General features: G+C 43.8%; 1 protein-coding gene across 3 annotated transcripts in view; it reads right to left on the bottom strand.

Moving 5' to 3' along the window:
• The window catches only part of PLCG1 (phospholipase C gamma 1), a 190,798-nt gene that overhangs the window by 45,672 nt on the left and 131,696 nt on the right, over window positions 1–13,430 (bottom strand). For all 3 annotated transcript variants that reach the window (XM_030211878.1, XM_030211879.1, XM_030211880.1), the window contains exons 15-21: window positions 13,242–13,343; window positions 9,940–10,127; window positions 9,090–9,290; window positions 7,242–7,361; window positions 2,521–2,701; window positions 523–600; window positions 53–156 (exon numbers count right to left, since the gene is read on the bottom strand). In XM_030211878.1, the coding sequence (XP_030067738.1) occupies window positions 53–156; window positions 523–600; window positions 2,521–2,701; window positions 7,242–7,361; window positions 9,090–9,290; window positions 9,940–10,127; window positions 13,242–13,343 (974 nt within the window). The remainder of the gene's footprint in view (window positions 1–52; window positions 157–522; window positions 601–2,520; window positions 2,702–7,241; window positions 7,362–9,089; window positions 9,291–9,939; window positions 10,128–13,241; window positions 13,344–13,430) is intronic.

Raw genomic sequence — 13,430 nt, 5'->3', positions numbered from 1 at the left:
GAATCTGTTTTATTTTTTCCTTAACTTTTCGACACTGCACTTCCTCACTTACCAGCCTCCTTCCTGCTTTTCCACATTCTGGATGATAGCGTTTTTTGTGAACGTCAGCTCATCCTCTCGCTGGGCCTTATAGTCGAACAGGGCTTTGACAGCACACTGTGGGTTAACAGGACACGTGTCAGAATAAAGGACATGAAATGATGGGGGGGGGGGGGAGGGAACTTTCAAAAGCTATTTACCCATGTAAATGCTTATTTACTACCCACTTGTCATAAAGCCAATGCCCAGAACATTCAGGACCATCTAATACATCCCAATAAATAAATAAAAATCAAATCGATCATCAGAGACCGGGTCTGAAGGAGGAAACAGAATGTGAGGACGAGAGTCTCGAGGAACACTGAGCAAGACATTCTCCTCTCTCTGTTCTCTAATCTGTGCTCACAGGTGCCATGTCTGGTTCCTTCTCTTTGGTCTCAGGCTTCCAGTTTCCCATACAGAAGACAGAGGGCACCCATTTACCTTAAATGTTGGCATGGGGTTGGCCTCCACGTAGAAGCCCGGGTTTCGTCCTTCATAGAGAGCTCCGTAGTCTGGTTCCTGTAAAGAATAGGACAAGAAACACAACAGTGTAAGCAGAAACCTCCTTTACTGCTGTCCCCCCCCCCCCACCTGCAGTACCTCAGGGCTCCCTAAAATGACCGAGTGTGCAGCACCCCTCAGAAACAACTGGTTACCATCTAAGCTCCCTATAAAAGAGTACAGTGTCTCCCTCCGAGTACTCAGCAAAGCAAGCGAGGCAGACCACAAGTAGAAGAGACGATAACAAAAACATCTCGACAAAAGCAATCATAAAAACATGCATATGCATATTAATACAGAATAAAGCAAAACTTTATATTCAAATCAGAAAAATACAAAATGATAAAATGATAAAAATACAAACATGTAAGCAAACAACGTTGGATAAAAACACAAGTATACAAAATAACAGTGCACTTGTGTTTTTGTTTCATTATATAGTTTGCTTAAATGTTTGTATTCTTATAATTAAGATTTTTTATTTTTCTAAGTTGATATAAACTGCTTTTATGTTTTTAACGATTTTTATTATTATTATTATTTCTTGCACTTGTATCCTACATTTTCCCACCTGTTTGCAGGCTCAATGTGGCTTACAAATACCTGTAATGGCATTGCCATTTCAGGGTACAAAATACAATTGGTGTTACAAAGATGTTAAGAATAACAAGGTTCACATGTCAACATGATCAAACAGTTATAGAAAGGAGACGGTCATAGTCAAGGAGTTGTGTTGGTATGTTGTGCTTGGTGATGGATTCTCGTGGTAAGCTTTAGTGAAGAGAGAGGTTTTTAACGATTTGCGAAAGTTGGTTATTTCATTAATTGTTTTTTAAGTATTTTGGTAGTGTGTTCCACAACTGCGAGCTCATGTAAGAAAAGGTGGAGGCATGTATTAGTTTGTATTTGAATCCCTTGCAACTGGGGAAGTGTAACTGAAGAAAAGTACGGGCAGATCTTTTGGCATTTCTGGTCGTGCATGTATGACGGGGCGTCTCCGTAAATGATTTTATGAACTATCGTAGTGATACTTCAACATAATAAACATTTCAATACATTGCACTGTATACAGTTCACTAACAACCCACGTTGCATATTAACAGCAAATTACTAATCAGTATCCAAACTTTTTTAATAACTTTTCTCCCCTAACCACCCATCCTCCCCTCTCCGCCCCCCCCTCCCTTTTTCCCTCCCAGTTCTACAGTCAACCTCTCAACATGAACTTGTACTATAGTCCCTAAATAAACTGCTTTTTTGTCTATTAATAAGTATTGTACATGTTTTTATGATTACTTTTGTTGAGATGGTTTTGTCAATTTGATATATTTGCTTACCTGGCCCTGACGCAGGCAGTCCCATTGAAACATGCGCCATAAATTGGGTCTCTCGACCAATAAATACTACTGCCTCAGGGGCCCTTTTACTATGCTGCGTAGGTGCCTACCTGCGCCAAATTGGAATTACCGCCCGGTTACCGCGTCGCTCTTGTGGCAATTTCAATTTGGCACGCGTCTGCTACGTGCATCTGAAAAGTATTTTTTTATTTTCTGGCGAGCATACGCGTGCGCCAAGTGGCATTTGACGCGTGTAGGTCATTACCACCCGGATTCTTTACCGCTAGGTCAATAGCTGGTGGTAAGTTCTCAGACCCAAAATGGATGCGTGGCAATTTTGATTTTGCCGCACATCCATTTTGCGCTAAAAAAATGGATCAGCACATGCCCAAAACCCGTGCCTGCACTACCGCAAGCCATGTTTCAGCGCGCCTTTGTAAAAGGACCCCTCAATTAAGTGTCATTCTGTGGCCAACCCCACTTGCTTTGCCAACTATTCATTTGTGTTGATGTTTTCATTTCTTCTCTTTACCTCCCCTCTCCGAGTACTGCCATTCCACAGCTATGAAATTAGCCAGTTTTCCGTATGCCCCCTACTCACCGCTGTGCCGATCTTTTCTAGTGTTTCTTCATTGATAGGGTACCGCAGTTTCATCTTTCGGTAGAGCGGATGCTTCTCATAGTAACTGATCAGGTCTACCAGGCTGTCAAAGTCTGAGCTCCCCAGGATAACAGCCTGCCCCTCCTGCAGCACCCGGCAGTGCTTGATCTTCCCCTCCGCCCTGCAAGGGGGCAGTAAAGCTACATCAATGCCACCTTACTCGATTTCACGCCAAGAATGGGGCAGAGGGAAAAGGAGAACAATCTCACATTTCTACCCTGCAGACACTACTACTACTACTACTTAACATTTCTAGAGCGCTACTAGGGTTACGCAGCGCTGTACAGTTTAACAAAGAAGGACAGTCCCTGCTCGAAGGAGCTTACAATCTAATAGATAAGAGTGAGACAAATATAGGACAATCAAGCCATTGTGACATCACTGATGAGGTTGGCTCTTAGGCATTGGTGGAATGAGGCATTATGACATCACAATCTCAGCTCTGGTTAAATCACTGCTATATGTAATACTACTACTACTACTTAACATTTCTAGAGCGCTACTAGGGTTACGCAGCGCTGTACAGTTTAACAAAGAAGGACAGTCCCTGCTCGAAGGAGCTTACAATCTAAAGGACAAAATGTCAAGTTGGGGCAGTCAAGATTTCCTGAATAGAGGTGTAGTGGTTAGGTGCCGAAGGCGACATTGAAGAGGTGGGCTTTGAGCAAGGATTTGAAGATGATGGGCTCAGGGAGTTTATAAGAAACAAGATGGCAAGCGATCCGGAAAATCCAACGTGGAGACAAACAAAGCAGATCAATCAGTGATATGGTTCAAAACTTTATTTTCAGAGATTCGCCCGACACAGACTGTGTTGGGCTGCGTCAAGGGCTCTACAAAAGCAAATAAAATCAAATACAATTAAAAACATATATATTTGTATAATACTATATCATAAAACGTTAATAATGAAAAAGAAACCATATCAGATATATAAAATCAAACACTTGGAAGGAGAAATCAAATATCGTCGAGGAAATAAACATAAATACCTGCATAAACCTATGTTTACAAACATAAGTAGAGGAGTGTGGTAGCCGTGTTAGTCCACTCTTAAGGTTATCAATAGAAATCAAACAAAATAAAACATGGAAAAGAAAATAAGATGATACCTTTTTTATTGGACATAACTTAATACATTTCTTGATTAGCTTTCGAAGGTTGCCCTTCTTCCTCAGATCGGAAATAAGCAAATGTGCTAGCTGACAGTATATATAAGTGAAAACATTCAAGCATTACTATGACAGTAAAATAGATACCATTGGAGATTCTACATGGAATGTTGCTACTATTGGAGATTCTACATGGAATGTTGCTATTCCAGTAGCAACATTCCATGTAGAAGGCTGCGCAGGCTTCTGTTTCTGTGAGTCTGACGTCCTGCACGTACGTGCAGGACGTCAGACTCACAGAAGCAGAAGCCTGCGCGGCCACATTGGTGATCTACAAGGGCCGACTTCTACATGGAATGTTGCTAGTGGAATAGCAACATTCCATGTAGAATCAATAGAAATCAAACAAAATAAAACATGGAAAAGAAAATAAGACGATACCTTTTTTATTGGACATAACTTAATACATTTCTTGATTAGCTTTCGAAGGTTGCCCTTCTTCCTCAGATCGGAAATAAGCAAATGTGCTAGCTGACAGTGTATATAAGTGAAAACATTCAAGCATTACTATGACAGTAAAATAGATACCATTGGAGATTCTACATGGAATGTTGCTACTATTGGAGATTCTACATGGAATGTTGCTGTTCCACTAGCAACATTCCATGTAGAAGGCTGCGCAGGCTTCTGTTTCTGTGAGTCTGACGTCCTGCACGTACGTGCAGGACGTCAGACTCACAGAAGCAGAAGCCTGCGCGGCCACATTGGTGATCTACAAGGGCCGACTTCTACATGGAATGTTGCTAGTGGAATAGCAACATTCCATGTAGAATCTATAGAAATCAAACAAAATAAAACATGGAAAAGAAAATAAGACGATACCTTTTTTATTGGACATAACTTAATACATTTCTTGATTAGCTTTCGAAGGTTGCCCTTCTTCCTCAGATCGGAAATAAGCAAATGTGCTAGCTGACAGTGTATATAAGTGAAAACATTCAAGCATTACTATGACAGTCTGACAGGGTGGTAGGATGGGGGTGGGTCGGAGGTATGCATGGGGACATCAAAGCATATCATTGATATTCTAACAGGATGGGTGTGGATAGGTGAGGGGTGGAGAGAAATACAGCTTTATGGTTTATAATGGGCTAGGAACCCCAGATCCTTGTTAAGTCCTTTCTGTTGGGTGTTAAAATATTCAATCATTCTGACTTCAAAGGTCTTACGTTCTTGTATGGTTTTAAAGTTACCTTTGAGGATTCTCACTGTGAAATCACTGGTACAGTGTCCTGGTCCTGTAAAATGTTGTAAAATGTCCTCCCACCCTGTCAGACTGTCATAGTAATGCTTGAATGTTTTCACTTATATACACTGTCAGCTAGCACATTTGCTTATTTCCGATCTGAGGAAGAAGGGCGACCTTCGAAAGCTAATCAAGAAATGTATTAAGTTATGTCCAATAAAAAAGGTATCATCTTATTTTCTTTTCCATATTTTATTTTGTTTGGTTTCTATAGATTCTACATGGAATGTTGCTATTCCACTAGCAACATTCCATGTAGAAGTCGGCCCTTGTAGATCACCAATGTGGCCGCGCAGGCTTCTGCTTCTGTGAGTCTGACGTCCTGCACGTACGTGCAGGACGTCAGACTCACAGAAACAGAAGCCTGCGCAGCCTTGTACATGGAATGTTGCTAGTGGAATAGCAACATTCCATGTAGAATCTCCAATAGTAGCAACATTCCATGTAGAATCTCCAATGGTATCTATTTTACTGTCATAGTAATGCTTGAAGGTTTTCACTTATATGCACTGTCAGCTAGCACATTTGCTTATTTCCGATCTGAGGAAGAAGGGCAACCTTCGAAAGCTAATCAAGAAATGTATTAAGTTATGTCCAATAAAAAAGGTATCATCTTATTTTCTTTTCCATATTTTATTTTGTTTGGTTTCTATAGATTCTACATGGAATGTTGCTATTCCACTAGCAACATTCCATGTAGAAGTCGGCCCTTGTAGATCACCAATGTGGCCGCGCAGGCTTCTGCTTCTGTGAGTCTGACGTCCTGCACGTACGTGCAGGACGTCAGACTCACAGAAACAGAAGCCTGCGCAGCCTTCTACATGGAATGTTGCTAGTGGAATAGCAACATTCCATGTAGAATCTCCAATAGTAGCAACATTCCATGTAGAATCTCCAATAGTAGCAACATTCCATCTAGAATCTCCAATAGTAGCAACATTCCATGTAGAAGTCGGCCCTTGTAGATCACCAATGTGGCCGCGCAGGCTTCTGCTTCTGTGAGTCTGACGTCCTGCACGTACGTGCAGGACGTCAGACTCACAGAAACAGAAGCCTGCGCAGCCTTCTACATGGAATGTTGCTAGTGGAATAGCAACATTCCATGTAGAATCTCCAATAGTAGCAACATTCCATGTAGAATCTCCAACGGTATCTATTTTACTGTCATAGTAATGCTTGAAGGTTTTCACTTATATGCACTGTCAGCTAGCACATTTGCTTATTTCCGATCTGAGGAAGAAGGGCAACCTTCGAAAGCTAATCAAGAAATGTATTAAGTTATGTCCAATAAAAAAGGTATCATCTTATTTTCTTTTCCATGTTTTATTTTGTTTGATTTCTATTGATAACCTTAAGAGTGGACTAACACGGCTACCACACTCCTCTACTTATGTTTGTAAACATAGGTTTATGCAGGTATTTATGTTTATTTCCTCGACGATATTTGATTTCTCCTTCCAAGTATTTGATTGATTTTATATATCTGATATGGTTTATTTTTCATTAATGTTTTATGATATAGTATTATACAAATATATATGTTTTTAATTGTATTTGATTTTATTTGCTTTTGTAGAGCCCCTGACGCAGCCCTTGTGGGCGAAACACAGTCTGTGTCGGGCGAATCTCTGAAAATAAAGTTTTGAACCATATCACTGATTGATCTGCTTTGTTTGTCTCCACTCAGGGAGTTTATTCCAAGCATGGGGTGAGGCGAGGCAGAAAGGGCGGAGCCTGGAGTTGGCGGTGGTGGAGAAGGGTACTGAGAGAAGACACATGCTCCAAGCACCGGTTTTAGAATATAAGCATGTAGGAACACAAATAAATCCCAGGTGACCTGTGAACAGGGACAGGCACCTTTCCAAAAACTGGGTGCAAAAAAAAAAAAACCCAAAAACTGCACATAACGGACTGTTCTTGTGTTCCATCACAGTTCTGCTGTACTTTTTAAGTCCTGGTAGGAAATGGAGAGGGGAGGGAGGAAGGGGAGATGAGGAGAGAAAGTGAGCTAGGAGAGGGAAAGACAGCAAATAAGAGAGAAAGTTGAGAGCAGGGAAAGCTGCGACAGCAGAGGGCGAGATGGAAGGATTTGCAGTTTTCTGATACATGGAAGCTGAACATATGAGAAGACAGAGGTTAATGGAACCTGTTTTTGCTGTGAATAGGTTTTGTTTGAGCTGCTGCACAATACTTATGTCTGTCCGTCCATTCGTCCGCCCCCCCCTCCAGCACCCCAAACTCACCGGAAGGAAATGGCGTAAGAATTAGGTTCACTTCTCTTGCGCACCAGGAAGGCCCCATCCCGTGGCACTCTCATTAGCATGTGCTCTGCCTGTGCCCGTGTCAGGTTGGCGTGGTACCATCTGTAGAAAGCAATCGGAAAAAATCTCGCTGTGACTATACACAATGCCCGTTTCATTTTATAACAGGTGAAAAATAATGGCTCTTTTATCAAGGCAACACAGACACCTATGTGACTTTATAAAATAGACCCCCAGAGCCAGCCCCAGCAGTGCCCAAACTCACACCTGCTCTGAAGAAGATGCAAATACGTTAAGTACACCATGTACCGGTTCCACTAATTCTATAAGCTTGTGAACAGAACTCTACGGCTTACTGCTGGACTCTATAACACAACTAGAGATCCGCACGCAAATCCAGGCGTTTTCTAACACCACGCACGTAACTTGATTGGTTTTACAAGCTAATCAGCACTGAACAAGCAGTAATGAGCACTAATTGGCAATAATTAGAATTTACGCACACAACTCGCTAAGAATATTCTGTAATGAACTACGCCTAAATTCTAATGCATGCACTTCAAAAAGGACATGGCTATGGGCGGGGAAGTGGGCATTACAAAATTTACGTATATAGTTATAGAATACGGCCCAGTGTGTGCAAATCTATGCACAGGGATTTACATCACGTTTTCATTGGTGTAAGTGGACACGCATAGTTTTAGGTGCTGGGATATCAACTAAACATATTCTATATACCACACTTAAATCTAGATGCCGTTTATAGAATACGCCAAGGTGGAAACGTTTACCACACAGATTTTTTTTAGGCACCATATATAGAATCTGGCCCACAGCTCACAAAGTTCAGCGTGCAAGTCATACAACAGCATGAGTTGCACGTGTAATAATTGGCATTAAGTTGCAGTTACTTACTTAACTGCCCTTAGTCGGTATTCCACAAATTAGGCATGCAAACTGCAAGGGGGAGTGGACCTGGGAGGGGCACGAGCAGATCAAGGGCGTGTCTAGTACTTACGCACACAGGTTCTAGAATGCTAACAGTTAGGCATGAGCGGGCATAAGTGCTCACACCTAAGGTTAAGCGCAAATCTACTGACATGCTAGTCTATAAGTGCAATTACATGCAAAATCATGCTTAGCACATTAAGAACGTTAGTGTTGCCATACTGAGACAGACCGAAGGTCCATCAAGCCCAGCATCCTGTTTCCAACAGTGGCCAATCCAGGTCACAAGTACCTGGCAGAAACCCAAATAGTAGAAACATTCCACGTAGAACCCCAAAGAGTAGCAAGATTCTGGAATTCTGAAGAATAGCAAGATTCCATGCAGAATTTCAAAGTGTAGCAACATTCCATGTAGAACCCCAAAGAGTAGTAGTAGTACTGGGAAAGACCGAAGGTCCATCACGCCCAGCATCCTGTTTTCCAACAGTGACCAATTCAGGTTACACGATCTTTCAGTGACCTTTTGAGAATTACCCCTTGACCCCGCCTCTACTGTGCCCACAGTCCACCCCTGGGAATGCCTATCCCCAAATCTTGTGAAAGCAGGCACACACTTTACATGCACTTACCTTTTACCTACGTATACAGCTGTGGAAGTCTATAAATCTTTTTTTTTTTTTTTTGCAGTAAAACAGCCTTTATGCGTGGAAAAAGCTTTAGAAGACCATCCCCTTTATTGCTTATTTTAACAGAATCCTAAATTCTACAACTAGTCATTCTGCAAGTTTGCACCATGTTCCAACTCAGCATCCTAAGATCTCACCCAAAACGCTTGGCCTTACGTCCTGTTGTCTCCCTCCCCCACTTTCCCCTCTCACTCACTCCTTGCTCTCGTGTGCGTTGGTCTGAGGCACGGGTTCCGTAAGCCTCATCTCAAACTCGTTACAGCGCAGGGGCACTTGCTGGTAGTGCGTGATCAGCGCGTAGAGACTTTCAAACACAAGGTTGTCCGTGAGGAAGAACTTGGGGCTGCCCGCCTCCTGCCGGGAGTGGATGCGGCAATGCTGTACCTTTCCATTGCGCCTGGAAAGAGAGAACTCGGTCACAACTTGTTGTCACAGAGAGCAGCAGTAGGGGGCGCTGCAAGGAATCCCCCTCTCAGCCAGTTGTCATCATTAAGTATTCAAATATTTACTGCACAACCTTCAGGAAAATAACATACAGTGTCCCAAAGAATTCACACACATTACGACAGGATTTTTAATCTACAGGATCTACTACTACTTATCACTTCTAAAGCGCTACTAGACGTACGCAGCGCTGTACACTTGAACATGAAGAGACAGGATCTAGGGATGAGCACACATGAAACATTCAATTTTTGTATGTTTTTTGGTTCATTTCATTAAATACTGTTTTATTAAATTGAATAACAAGTGTTAGGACATTTTAACGTGCACATGTTGAATAAGCACACATATTAACTTGATTTTGCATGCACTAAAATTTATGAGGCATGACTAATGCACACCCCTAATTGGAAAGGAGCACAAATGAGGGACACGCTCCATTGTATCGGCAGTCAATGATCATCTGTAGAGGGTGGGAGGGAGCTGGTCTTTTCCTGCGGTTTTGCTGCATTAGAACATGGTTGTACCATCATTGGGCTGTGGGTTAATCTGGCAGGCGATGGCCACATACCAAACTGCATCTAACGGTTAGCAATCCTTACCAGAAAGACAAAGTGTAGTCGCCAACGAAGGTCTCACTCTCACGCACCAGGAAAGAGCCATCCGGGGCCCCCGTTTCGATACAGTAGTCTGACAGGAGCCGTTCTGCGATGTGACGTCCATCTCGGCCTGCTCCCAGCTTCCCATGGAACCACCTCTCCGTAGAGTGAAGTTCTGAACTGCTCCTCACCTTCGCAAGAGAAGTCAAGTTGTGCCTCAAGGGCTCATTTTTGCTATAGGTTTCTATAACACACTGAACCAAAGCTACTTGCTGACAATCACAAGAAGGTGCAACTTGGAAAGTAATCCAAGGTCAAAGACAGGATTTCTAAACCCTGAGACACAGGTTGGGAAGGGGGGGGGGGGATAAAGTGACTTGCCCCAAGTCACACAATCTGTTCTATTCAGTTACAAATTCCAGAACGTCTCTTGATTCATAGCTGGCATAAGTCCAGATCCCTAGATGTTGGGTACACCGAGACTGGGTTATGCGAATATTCTATAATGGAACCCAGATGCCGAAGTTCTGTTTAGACCAGGCTCCTACTTCATGGCCTCAAGGCACCTTAATGGAGGCATTCGGTTACAGAGCAGGCAATTCAATAACGCAGTGCATGCCAGAAGCCTAGTTGACGAAGGAACACGGATGCCTATGTCCCTTTTACAGGAGACTAAGGCAACTGGCTATTCAGCCACCTAGCATTTAGACGTGATCACGCCCCCAGTCACAGAGCTCGGACGTCTGAGCATCTAAATGCTGCAGCAGCTCATGGAACTTACAGTGGGAGCCCCACCCATGCTCCGCCCCTGCGTATGCCCCCTTGCAAATATCCACTAGTATTTCCAGAATAGCACTTAGGCTGCACGCCAGCATTTACACGTGACGGGGCACACTTACGCACGGAAATGCTATTATAACAAACATGTATGTGCAGGGCCCCGCCCCTAGAATGCCCTTTCCACACACATATAAACACATATAACATAGAATATTCAGACCACGCCCATGATGATGCTGGATATTTGATACCAGGACATCTCCAGTGACCGGAATTGAATATCCAGTTTATTTTTGGCTGGTTTGAACTTAACTGGCCAAGCCGATATTCAGTAGCCAAATATGGCCACCAAACTTAGCTGGCTTTGCGCTAAAAATCAGAGGGTAGCCAGTTAAGTGCCATTTAGATGGTTAAATTGTTCTGAAAATCGGGGGGGGGGGGGCGGGTAATGTGCCTACCAGAGCAGGGGCGTAGCCAGAGAGCAGATTTTGGGTGGGCCTAGGCAAGAAGTGGGTGGGCACCAAATGTTCTCTCTCCCACCCCCACACCAAAACAATATCTCAGCTGGTGCGAAAATTCTTCTCGCCAGTCTCCACCTTGGTAGTCTGCAGCAGGCGTGTGCTGAAAACTGAGCATGCGAAGGTGCCAGTATTGTGGAGAGCAGCATTTTCATTACCATGTGCTACTGTTGGATGGGCCACGGCCCACCCAGGCCCACCTGTGGCTACACCACTTTACCAGAGTGTGCCTCTATTGAAAATGAAGCTCAAGTGACACTTAAGACATCCGGCACAGCATCTAAGTCTCATTTGAAAACTGATTTTATAGTGGCCCCATGTTAGGAAGCTGCAAAAGGATATTGGCTTAAATGTTAAATGAGAAGAGAAACGGGGGATTACGAGCATTAAAAACCCCTTCATCCCTTGTAAACAGGATGGAGTCGGTCCAGAGGACGGCTACTAAAATGGTCAGTGGTCTCGGTCATAAAGCATATGGGGACGGACTTAAAGATCTCAATATGTATAACTTGGGAAGAAAGGCGGGAAGGAGAGAGACAGAGATGTTTAAATACCTCTGTGGCATAAATGTCATTGAAAGGAAACTCTGCAACGAGGGGGCATAGGATCAGTGGCGTACCAAGGGGGGGGGGCGGTGGGGGCGGTGTGCCCCGGGTGCACGCCGCGCACCTGCTGCGAGAGTTCGCTAACTTCTCTCGTTCACTGCAGCTCCCTCTGCCCCGGAACAGGTTACTTCCTGTTCCGGGCAGAGGGAGCTGCAGTGAACGAGCAAAGTTAGTAAACTCGCAGCAGGCGCACGCTGCGGCACCCCCCCCCCCCAGCGGCATGCACCCGGGGGGGGGGGGGGTGCTGCCCCCCTAGGAACGCCACTGCATAGGATGAAGGTGAAAGAGGAGAGACTCAGCAGTAAGCTAATGAAAAATATTACTTTACAGAAAGAGTGGTGAATTTGTGGAGCAGCCTCCCGGTGGAGGTGGAGATGAAAATTGTACTGGAAGAAAGCTTGGGACAAGTACTTAAGACCCAATATTCAAAAACAATTTAAATGGCCAGGAGAGGCTGGCATTTAAAACACACTGTCATCATAGGCTGAATATTTTGCCTGGTAGAAATAAAAGCAAATGACCCCCCCCCCCCCCCCCCCCCACACACACACACACACAATTTGGCAAAAAACCATCAGAAATTTGAAGATAAAGACTTTTTGGGACAGAATTTTTTAGTGGAAAAAATAAAAAAAGCTGAGGAGACAGCTGTGCACGGAAAGAGCCAGATGTGCTCAAACTTGACATTAAGTTCTAACCTCACCTTTGGGGGAAAAAAAAACCTGTCCCATCCTGGTGACATGCAATGATGTCACCTGCCTGGGTGGCTGACTTAATCCTGCTCATTGACAGAGCTTATGTGTTTTTTGGCACCATACTTATGATATGCCATGTATATTCCAGCCGCCTACACGCATGTATATTAACTTTCTGGAATAGCCATTTACACATTGTGCAGATGTTTCAACAATGACCTGCTAGGCTTAGATGTGAATCAGAGGGAATCATTTAGGGTTGACAAGGAGTTATCAGTTTATTCCCTTTAGAGCATAAGAATCACTCCAGGCCCCTTCACGGGGGAAGTGTGTGGGGATAGGGGTGTGAAATTAAAAATACGAAGGTTTGTTCGCCATCTGTGTCTACAGACAAGTATCGAGATCATCTGCCATTAGAAGTTTTACTGGATGATGGTCAACGACACTTTTATGCAGGGGGGGGGGGGGTCCAGAATGGCTTTAGTCATGTCTTACTGCGGGGGGGGGGGGGGGGGGGGGGGGGAAATCTATGCATTATTGATTTAATCTTCAGTGGAACCCTGTCATTGACTATGTTGAGCTTCAAAACAAATCCTGGAGCAGCACCTCTTCCAATCCTGCCAGAAACGGGAGGATTTTCTTAGAAGGATTTCACAGAGAGACAAAAATGACACCAGCTTTCGGACAAAGACCTGCTCCTTCCTTACCTCCTTTTGCTCCTCCTCATCCTCGTTCCCCTGGCCGCCGCTCGTTTCCTCAGAGTAATAGATTTTGTTACTGGTGAGAACAAAGAAATGGGGATACCATTCCTGCAGAAAGAGTGAGGGGAGAGGGTCTGTGGTGAGAATAAATGTGACTCAGGAAACTGAGCATTTTACTAACCTCACGAATATCCC

The sequence above is a fragment of the Microcaecilia unicolor genome, chromosome 8 (assembly GCF_901765095.1).
Source record: "Microcaecilia unicolor chromosome 8, aMicUni1.1, whole genome shotgun sequence".
Classification (NCBI taxonomy): domain Eukaryota; kingdom Metazoa; phylum Chordata; class Amphibia; order Gymnophiona; family Siphonopidae; genus Microcaecilia; species Microcaecilia unicolor.
Note: the sequence above shows the minus strand (reverse complement) of the source record. Positions and strands in the feature narration are given on the sequence as shown.